This window comes from Cervus elaphus, chromosome 25, assembly GCF_910594005.1.
Source record: "Cervus elaphus chromosome 25, mCerEla1.1, whole genome shotgun sequence".
NCBI classification, from domain to species: Eukaryota; Metazoa; Chordata; class Mammalia; order Artiodactyla; family Cervidae; genus Cervus; species Cervus elaphus.
In genome coordinates, this window is record NC_057839.1 from 9,941,269 (window position 1) to 9,952,405 (window position 11,137).

Sequence of the window (11,137 nt, forward strand, 5' to 3'; positions counted from 1 at the left end):
GACCAGGGTCACACGGCCAGGAAGAGGTGAATACAATATTCTAAAAAACTCAGCCAACTCAGGAGCAAATGCACAGACGGGGCTTTCCATAAAAGGTTAGAATTACGTTGCGCTTCCACTCTTTCACAGCAGAAGAGAGACCCTTTCCAGAATTGTCCAACCCCAGCAGGGAGCTGGGGAGGGAGCCGGCAGAAAACAAGACAGTCAGGCTGGTTTCTCCCTGGACATCTATTCATGACCAAAACTTAGTATCCTGGCTTAGAACACCAGTTGTGTGGGTTTTTTTGTTTTTTTTTTTTTAATTCTATTTTGTCATTTCCGGCTTCATACTTTTCATCCTTTGCCGTGACATCAGGACCAGAGAGTAGGGGAGAGGAACTTACCGTATCCTCTCGTAGAAAAGTTCATCAAAAGAGCTCTAATAGTACTGATTTAAGGAGAAGAAAAAATCTCAGGAATGAGTCTGCATGTCCCCTAACTGACAAATATTAACAAGGAGTTTTCAAGAACAGTTATCAAACAGTGGCTGGGTACCACCCAACTGAAAACTGAACCATTTGTACATTTTGGCAGCTGAGTACTAAACGAATTTCAGGTTTACTTCCAAAATATATACCCTGCACCTTGCTTAGCTACCTCTAGAAGGCACAGAACTTAATGTGGATTTACCGTACGGTATTTGAGATGCATATCGAGCCAACTATCAAGTATGACTCAAGAGGAAAATGCATAAGGCATGTATCTCCAGATAGCTTTCATAATTGTGTGTGAATTTTTAAATAACTTTCTCTGAACTTTCAGTTTCTTGATATTGGTGGGAGAGGGAGGTTTGAGAAGGCTGTGGTTAGGACTTATTTACTTTTAATCATTTATTCAGGACCATTTCTAATCAAATTGAGTTAAGTGGCCAGTGCAGTGTTTTTATCCTCTAAGAGTCAGTAACACTTATTCTGGTTATCCTAGGCCAGCACAGTTTCACTCCAGGCAGAGGTTTGGGGTGAAGGGACGTGCTCTAGGAAGTGGATCTAGGGGTCAAGTTTCTCTCGCATAGCGAGGTAGCTCCAAGGTCTGGTCATTTCACTAGTTAAAAACAATGTCCCTTCTTTCCAAAGCTTTAGGAACTGTTTAACAAGCATCTGCTGTGTGCAAGTCCCTGAGCTGGGATACTTCTATTCACCTCATCATCTTTGGGATATAGGAAATCACTCAGATATAGGAAAAGGCAACCATAGCATAGCAGGAGTCATTTGAAGCAATAGATGTTGACCCAGTGGCCTGCAGTGAGACTGGTCTCTGCACTTTGGAAGCTTCTGTGCTCTCCCCTTTCCCATACTGAGACAGTCATCACTAAGGCTTTGAGATGTAATTACCCAGGGTATAATTTCAAGTGGGGTGGGGATATCTATACTTTTTTGTTTTGTTTTGTTTTTAACCAGGTGCAATGAATAAAAATGTGCTTCCCTAAAAGATACACAGGCTGAGGTGTGCAAACTTGGCCCCCAATATTTATGAGATTTGCGGGGGGTGGGGGGTTGGGGGGTGGTGGTGGTTGGGAAGCACTAGATATTATCTATGCCTTTTCCTCCCTCCTCCTCCTTGAAGGCAAACACTGGCACCTAAACACACACGACAAACACAGGCTCAAACAAACTCATAAATAAACAATGCACGCAGTCTTGAGAAAAAGGTCGGATCCGGATTTCGTCCAGTGAGGAGATTCAGGGAAAAGAAGACGCCAGGATTTCGAGTTTCTAAGAGTGTGCTGGTTTTGCTTTTGAGTGTAAGAGATGGAAAGCCCTGCTTTAAATTTTCCAGCTACTTGGGAGAGGGTTGCCGTGACCGCCTACCTCTCTGACTCCCTCCGGCCCCTCTCCTAGGGGAGTTACAGTAATAGCAAACGCTGCTGGGCACTTGCTGATAGCGAAATATCTTCTTATAAGCGCCATGCATGTCGTATTTCCTTTAACAGGGATGCTGGCCCTTGCTTTCAGTGCTGACCCCGAAAACTGTTAAGTTAGCCCAGTTTCGGCCCAGAGTAGAAGCTTCATCAAAGTTTTTTGCAATGTTAGTTGCAGATTTTAAACGTGTTCTGGAGCGGAGAACCTTTTTAAAAGAGGGGTCAAAAGAGAGAAGAAATGGGACTCGGCGAACTTCCTCTTTAAATAATCTGCCTTAATTACGCCTTAGACTTTTCAGTTTTGGCGTGATTATAACCCTTGAGGGATCGCCTAATAACAACTCTGCTGACTGCTCCTGTAATTAACTCCTAATTTATTTCAAACAGAAAAAAAAAAAAAAAAAGTCCCAGCCTCTTCCGGAAGAGCCAATCGGAGGCGAGCGTCCGTGGCGTCAGCGCCAGGGCCAGCGCGGATTGGCTGAGCCCAGTCTCTCACTTCCCCTTGGAGGAAAGGCACGGCTCCCGGCGCGCCCCTCCCGTCTCCCCCCAAAAAAGTTTGAGTCGCAGCTGCCGGGTTGCCAGCGGAGTCGCGCGCCGGGAGCTACGTAGGGCAGAGAAGTCATGGCTTCTCCGTCCAAAGGCAATGACCTGTTTTCGTCTGATGAGGAGGGCCCGGCGATGGTGGCCGGACCGGGCCCGGGGCCTGGGGGCGCCGAAGGGGCTGCGGAGGAGCGCCGCGTCAAGGTCTCCAGCCTGCCCTTCAGTGTGGAGGCGCTCATGTCGGACAAGAAGCCGCCCAAGGAGACGTCCCCACGGCCAGCCGAAAGCGCCTCCGCCGGAGCCACCCTGCGGCCGCTTCTGCTGCCTGGCCACGGCGTCCGGGAAGCTCACAGCCCCGGGCCGCTGGTCAAGCCCTTCGAGACCGCCTCGGTCAAGTCGGAAAATTCAGAAGACGGAGCGGCGTGGATGCAGGAACCGGGCAGATACTCGCCGCCGCCAAGTGAGTGCCTGCGGGAGCCGGGACCAGGAGTAGATGGGGTGCGCGGGGTACCGGAGGGAACTAGGGGCCAGTATTCCAAGCTGTGGGTACGGAGGCCCCTCTGTACTATGCGCCCCCTAAAGCAAACATTGCAAGGTCTTGGCCCCTTAATATCCAGAGTCCAGCGGCATCCAAGACACCTTCTGGGTGATAACTCGCGCAGCGCGTGTTCGGGATCCCCCAGCTGTACAAAGTATGCTATACAATTGCCAACTCCCTGGTCTTTGAGGGGCGAACCCAGCTGGGTTGGCGGGGGTCGCTCGGTTGTCGTTTTCTCTAGCCCACAGCCCTGCGCTCAGGCCACTTCGCTTTTTCTCACTGTCCATCGGGGTTTCAGCGTAGGGAGTGAAGAAGGATTCTCGTTTAATGTGCACCCGAATATATGCCAGGCAGAAGCGGAGTGTCTTACTGTTTTTCAAAGTTCAGAACCCTGCGAGGTGTGCCCTCATTTTAAAGATGAGCGCGTTAAAATCTAATCGGACTTTGGGGTAGCAGCGATCATCTTCCGTTGGTCCCCGGGGAATCGAAGCACGATCCCTCGGAGGGATGGCGGCAGAGACCTATGCGGCGAGGAAATATCTCCCGACGGCCGGCACGTCGCTTCGCTGGGAGCGGGCTGGGGTCAGCGGCGTGGGGCTCCGTTTGGCTCAGAGTAATAATTAACAGCATTCCAGCAGCGCTTGAGTTTACAAGGTGGTGCTTATTAGTTCACCAGATCCCGGTCATCGCTGGAACCTCGAAGTGTGTGGAGAAGCCCGGGACCTGTGGTTATCTCAGTTTTCAGACACCAAGACTTTGAGGATTAAACTTGCTTGAGCCAGGTCACCAACAGTGGCAGAATTGGGCAAGGGGCCCTGGTATCCAAGCCCTAGCCCTGGCCGCCTTTGATCCTTCTACCCAGAGAGACCAAGCAGAGGCTGAAACACCTGCACCCCGCTTCCTGCCAATAAGGAAAAACAGAGAGGCCCAGGAGAGCTGATTTCTCTTCCAGCATTTACATCTATTTTGGGGCCTTGGGTATTTTTTGCAATTTGGACAAACCATTCATTCCCTATAGCTCCTTTTACTTATATCTCCTGACCTTTAAGATTTCTCTGCCGGCACTGTACCTCTAGGAAAGGTGAGAGAGAAGGGGCCTCCGGAGGGATTTTTTTTCCAAAGCTAGGAGCATCACATTTTACCCTATTTCCATCAGCTGGGAAAACTCAGATACAAAGTATTTTGTGAACAGAACAAGGCCATATAACCAGACATCAGTGGCGGTCCCCTCTGGCGTCTTTCTCCACCCTGTTAGAAACTCCAGAAGATTCAAAGGGCGTGGAGATTAAGGACTCAAAGAATTTAAACTCAAGTTTGCACAGTGCTTTATAGCACTTTTCACTATATTATCTTATCTGATCTCTGTGTGGCCGAAGCCAGCCTCCCGGTAACAGATGAGGACATTTCAGCAGAGTTCAGAGGAATCTGCACACATCGAGTTTGGGCTTGACGAGAAAGGCTTGGGGACATTTAATGATCGCCTACCTGGTGGCAGCCCAGGACTCTGGGCATTCTAAAATTTGGTACTCTGAACTGCAGGATCAGTATTAGTTACCCATTTTATTGATGGTGAAATAGAGGCTCAGAAACTTTAAGGAACTTAATTTGTTTTGACAAATATCGCGTGTCTTGTGTATGCATAGGCCTGGGTCAATTCCCAACCTCACATCAATGATTCAGACCTTACAGGGAGTAGTGTCCAGAGGTCAGAGATTTCCACTTCCTTAGGTTCTTGGGGTTCTGTAAATATGCCTGCCAGGGCCCAAGGTAAGGCAGCCCTGGATATGGCCTTCTCATGAGAAAAATTGGAGATTATGAGAAAGGATTTAACTTTAAAATAAACTTTAAACTTTAGAGTTTGTTTTAACTTTAAAACAAAGAGTGGGTCAGTCGTGGTTTAGGCCCAGAGATGGCCTCGGGAGCCCTGTGGTATAAGCAGTGGGTTCCCAGAGCCTGGGGCAGGAGGGAGCCACTTACTCAGGCCGGGTTTTGTTATTCATAGGCAGTAGGACCCGTTGCTGTTTTGCTTGGTATAATCTCCTCCTTCCTCAGGCTTAAAATGGAATAGAGATGGGAGGGCGAGGAGTGGTATGCTGGGTAGGAAGCCTCCTAGCCTTATAGCTTTAATATACCGCAAGATACCCGTCTCCTGGACTCATAATTCAGATGCAGCCCCTAGGTCAGCAGAATGACTGGCCCGGGCGTGGGGTTCCTTTCCACAGGGGCAAGTGTAGACTCCAAAAGCTTGGTGTCTGTGCTGTGACCACTGGGTTCTCCCAAGCAGCCAGGTCAAGTCTTTGAAGGGTGAGGATTTCACAGATCTCTGAGTCTCTGTTGTTATTTTATTTGTAAATTAAGAAGTAGGCACCCCTAGCTCTCTGGCTTACTTAGGGATTAGCATATGCAAAAGTCTGCACTCCTGTGGTAGTTTCTTATCCATCCGTTGCCCGGACTTCTGGTTTTTGACTGAGTGCAGAACCCACTACCTCTTTTTAATCACTTAGAGTGATGGTTAATAATGTCACATTAGGACAAGTCCATTTCTTGTTGGAAAGGGAGGCTGGGTTGGCCCTAGTGCTGCGTCACCCTCAACTATGAAGTGCAAACTTCCTTGGGCACCAAAGTAACTAAACAAGAAATGCGGCATTCTCCCTTTGCGGTGCTTACTACTGTGGCTGCGTTTGGAAAATTAGCATAGCTCATAAAAGCCAGATGCAGAAAATGAATTGTTTAGCATCTGTCCCTTACCTCCCCCCCCCCCCACCACCCCGGCCCAATTCCCTTTAAGGAAGAGCCCAAAGTTAGTTGATTCTATGGAAACATAAGGATGCTCAGTCCTGTGACTTCCTATAATTGAATCCATTTTAAATGTAGAGGCTGGATGCCATTGGCATACCTTTATTTTGCTTGTTATTCTTTCTTTCTAAACTCCAGCAACAAGCTAATCATTTACACGTTTGCTCCAAACCATAGAATGGGTAGGAGAGATGACTAAGATGTCATCACATGCTCTCAATTCAGGAGGCAGCATGATTTCCCCTGACATTTACATTTATGGGCAAGCTAATTTTTCCCTCCTTCTGTAAAGTTTATATTACAGAAGCACCCAGCCAAGAAAGTTATCCCACATCCAGATCTGTGAAATGATGTCCAGGTTTTATAATCTGTAGACTGGAGGGAACGACAGCTGTGTGGTTGTTTATTGCATGAGGCTGCCCCCCAATCCAAAGATGCTATTAATTTACCACAGACCTTATCGGCACAATTATCCTCCATAAATATGCTGATGCAATCCCAACATTTCCTGGTACAGAGAGGGGACCAACTCAGTTTATAAGATCCTGTTCGTTTTCCTTCTCATATGTGATTATTTCAGCATCCTAGGGATGTAAGGATTATCATGAAACACCCCCCCCACCCTTTAAGATGAGTCATCAGGAAGAGACGGGGTTTTGTTTTTCAGACAACCCTCAGCTCTCTTGGCATATCAGAGATCTGTTTATGTTTCATGATCTCTAATGCTGTTTGTTTGCCATATAGAAAATTCTGTGACACCATTTAACTCCCCAACTTTTTGTAAAAAGTTTCCATTTTTTAAAGCAAAACAACAAATCCATTAAAGTTTGGTCCTTCTCAACCCTCCACCACCAAAAAACACATCAACCATTCATGGTTTTCACCGAGGTTCCTTTTTGAACGATGAAGAGGAGCCCCTCCCTCCCGCCCACATGGACATACCTGGTGACAAAGCCACTTTCTTTTGCTAACTCACTCTCCATTTCTGTTCCTTAGGACACCTGAGCCCCACCACCTGCACCCTGCGGAAACACAAGACCAATCGGAAGCCGCGCACACCCTTTACCACGTCCCAGCTCCTCGCTCTGGAGCGCAAGTTCCGCCAGAAACAGTACCTCTCCATTGCAGAGCGGGCAGAGTTCTCCAGCTCTCTGAACCTCACAGAGACCCAGGTCAAAATCTGGTTCCAGAACCGAAGAGCCAAGGCGAAAAGACTGCAGGAGGCAGAACTGGAAAAGCTGAAAATGGCTGCAAAACCTATGCTGCCTTCCGGCTTCAGCCTCCCTTTCCCCATCAACTCTCCCCTGCAAGCAGCATCTCTATACGGTGCATCTTACCCTTTCCATAGACCTGTGCTCCCCATCCCGCCTGTCGGACTCTATGCAACTCCAGTGGGATATGGCATGTACCACCTATCCTAAGGAAGACCAACTCAATAGACTCCGGGACGGATGTTTGTTTAAAAGCCTCCCCCCTCCCTCTCCAAGAAGACAGTCCCTCTCTGCAAACATTGCATGCACCACCCTCAGCCTCAGCGGCTAGGTTGACAGGGCCACAGATATAGTTCCAATTGCTTCTTTTGACTGGAGACACCCAAGCCCCATTTTCTTGGTTAATCTGCCAGATGCGACCCCCCCCCACCCTCTCCTTTCATAAAGATTGGCTCTGATGGTTTTTATATATAAATATATATATATAATAAAATATAATACATTTTTATACAGCAGACATAAAAATCAAACTATTTTGAAAGGCAAAACATATATATATATATATATATCCTTTTTCTCTATATATCACCTTCCTAAAAGAGACTGCTTAAGTCTACCTGTTTATTTTCTTATGGGGGAGACAAATTATTTGCTAAAATTGCTGAAATCTGGTGATTTGGATGGAATAACTGACCTTAGCTTATGGAGAGCAAACGTTAGAATTAGACATTACTTGCATAAGGAGTAGATATGGAGAGATTCCTCCCAGGGAAGGGACACACCATGTTTTTGCATTTTTCATGTGCATTAAAAACTCACATACATTGAAAACTCAACAGGCATGACCCTATTTGGCCCTATATTTTTTCCCCCTCCCCACCTTGTTTGTTCCACATTATTAAAAGTTTTTGTAAGATCAATAAAAGGAGATGAGACTCCTGAGAGTCCTCGGGGGTAAGGTGGAAAACGGAGGTCCTTCCTAATTCCTCTCAAGGCTGTTGCTTAACTTCATTTCTGATAATTGGGGAGTGAAAAGTTAAAGCGTGTTGGGAGGAATTGATGGTTTCTGTGAACCACTAGGTACGTCAGTCCTCACGCCTTGCAAAGGCAATTGGGGGAGGGGTGTAGTTAATTATCTGCTTTAAAAAAATGAGTATCTTGTGACCATTGTCTATATGCTAAATATTCTTGAACAATGAATAGATCCAAAAGGAAGAAAATCATGCTTTCTCTGTGTGTACCTATTGTATGTGCTAAACTTATTAGAAAAATTTATATACTTTTTAACATGTTGGGGGCAGAGGGTAAAGCCATGTTTTGACTTGGTAAAAAACGGTGTTGTCAGACAGCCCATAGAGCTCCTTGGTATTTAATCTTTCTGTCCAGCCCCCCCTCCCTGCTCCAAGTATACTTTTATCCCTTTGAAAGGGTGCCTTGTATAATTTTATATATTTTATTGAAGAGTTATTTCTTATCTCTTATTCTGAATTAAATTAAACGTTTGTTTTATTGCAGTAAAGTCTGTCCAAAGTCACAATTATTTTTAAGAGGCGCTCTGTGTTGTTTAGCTGGACTTAGCCCAGAAATGCCACCCAGATGGGGGAGGGGGCCTGGTAATTTTTATGATGATTTTAATGTGAATCAATCAAGAGCTGTGGCCAGATTCAGCCCGGGGTAGGGAAGTCCATTGAAAACAGCAAAAGACTTTGAACTGCTTCCTTTAGCAGCTTGTGTTACTCACGGAAAATTGCTATTAGGAGTTTTTCAAATCAGTGAAAGATGAGCTTAGAAGTGGCAGGGCCCAGGGATAGGCCAGAATCTGAAGGGTTTTTCAAGGGAAAAATCTTGAACTTGAAATCTCAGCTAAACAAAACAAGCTGAGGGAACGGACCTATACAGTTCTTTGCAAATGGAGATGGTAACTGGATGCATTCCCTTGGGGGGTGGGGTGCAGGATAGATGGATGCCTGTTGCCCTTTCAGGACTCTGTCAAATCACGTTCCCTTTACCATTCCTATCTGCCTTCCAAGGAGATCGATCTTGAACAAATGCTCTTTTCGGTTTGTAGCGGGAAGGTAGTCCATTCAAGTGCCCTTTGCAATCTCTCTTTCCCCTGGCTACGGAACGAGGGTCAGGCTTGGGTTTTGAGGCATCACCATGAAAATAAATTGGTAATGGGTAGAGGAAGCGGGGAAGAATCAAACTCCGCTTTCTCTTGCACAAAGAAACCAAGCGGCCATTGATGATACCTTTCCGAGGGCTGTTTTCGGATGAGGGGCTCCGGTGACCCTGGGAACAAGTCGGAAGGGAGCGGAAAGCTTGGTGGTGGGGGGACTGGAACCTGACACCTACTAGGACTAGCGCTTTCGTCCGTTTCCTTTGTGCCCACACCCGGTTTAGAGGTGGGCTCCGGAAACTCCATTTTCCGGTCGGGCAGAGGCTCCCAAGGTCGGGCGGTGAGTTTCTCCTGCGAAGTGTGATCCAAACCCAGGGATCTCCTCCGAAGTTGGGGGTCCGACCGATTTCTCCCAGCTCTGCCACTGCACTCCGGAGCTGGAGTGATCTGCAGGAGCGTCTCAAACCTCCGCGAACGTGTGCCCTTGCCGTCCCGCTGGGCCATCTCATTTACGGGATGCGTTTTCCGAAGGCCGAAGCCCTTCCCAGTTTCATCATCAGCCGCCAAACTGGGTCCCTAATGAACCAGCCCATCGAACTTCTTTCCTGGGGCCTCTCAGACCCCAACCTCCGGCGATCTCAGCCCAGGATGGGGGATCCGGAGACACTGCCGCCTCTGGGTTAAGAGTCAGCTTGCACCAGAGAGGAGGGGGTCACGGGCCGGAGTGGTTTTCGGAGAATCCGGGCTGCGTCCTGAGTGGTCAGCGGGGCGGATTGGAAACCGTCTAAGCGCCTGCGCATTTCCTCAATCGCCCTAAATCCCAGCGAAAAACTGAGGCCGGGAGGGGGAAAAGAGTCGCTCAGGCTCCAATATATGCACCCTGGGGCTCCTGGGTGGATGGGGTTACCCCCTAGTCGAGGACGTGGCCGGGTTACCGGGGTCCAGACCACGGCCAGAGGTGCGCGGCGCCGCCGGTGCGCCGTGCTCTGGGGCTCCCTCGGAACTGCCAGCCCCGCCTTAGGTTTGGCAGTCGCCAGGGTCCCTGCATATGTCGGGCTTGGTATGCCAGGCGTTTCAGGGACCAGACCAACAACCTGCGGTGACAGAGGGCCCTGAGTCACCAAGGACCCGCGCAGCGCGCCTTGGAAATGAAAACCGAAGATGTCCGTGTGCCGGCTTTGGCCATAGCCGCCTGCGCTGTCGGGAGACTGGTACACAGCTCCACCCTCCCTTGTGTAATTCTTAAGGCTTTTATCTAAAACTTCCCAGCAAGACGGTTCTGCTCTCAGGAAGCAGTGGGGACGGAAAGAAGAGGGAATCCTATGTACTGAGCTCCTACTAAGTATGGTACTAGACATCTTCGGGCTCATCTCATCTAGTCATTGCACACCCCCCTGGGGAGGTATTATTGATGCCATTTTATAGGTGAGGAAACTGAGGCTCAGGGTCTCACTAAGGTCCCACAGTCCATAAAGGGCAGCAGCAGAATTCAGGCCCAAGTGTGAGCCTGGTGGTAGGGGTGAAGTCTGGCAAAGGGGGCCCTGAAGGACCTGTCTCAGAGGAGTTGAGAGATGAAGGACCCTAGGGAGCTCTCCAGACCCGCCAGCCCAGATCCCAACACAGCCCTGCTCTGGAGTCCCTCTCTGCATCCCTTTCCCCAACCCTCGTTGCTGTAAGGGGCTCCTCACCCAGGGTGCCAGCTTCTCCAACACAGGGGACCTGAGGCTCAGCCTGACCAGCCTCCTCCCCCTTGCAGCCCTGGGGAGGAGCAGGGCCGGCAGGAGGTAAGCGGCGAAGGCCCGGCTGGCTGAGAGCAGGCGCTGGTGAAACGTCTGCCTGACCCGACTGAAAAGAGGATCCCTGCCTTTGAGCAGAACCTTGTCTGACCGAATGAAAACTCCCACGGCCATTCTCTGCTATAAAAGCGGCTCATTTGCCACGGGTTGGAGAGGCCACCTCCCCACCCCCAATCCCTTTCCACTGCTGGGTTTGGAATAAACATAAACCTCATTTATAAAAGAACCCACGTCACACACACA

General features: G+C 48.7%; 1 protein-coding gene across 1 annotated transcript; it reads left to right on the forward strand.

Annotated features, from left to right (window-relative positions):
* Positions 1-2,419: 2,419 nt before the first annotated feature.
* MSX2 (msh homeobox 2) lies at positions 2,420-8,501 on the forward strand. The gene is made up of 2 exons (XM_043887796.1): positions 2,420-2,897; positions 6,768-8,501. Exons 1-2 carry the CDS (start codon positions 2,519-2,521, stop codon positions 7,190-7,192), a joined length of 804 nt encoding a protein of 267 aa, XP_043743731.1. The 5' UTR covers positions 2,420-2,518; the 3' UTR covers positions 7,193-8,501.
* Positions 8,502-11,137: the final 2,636 nt, after the last annotated feature.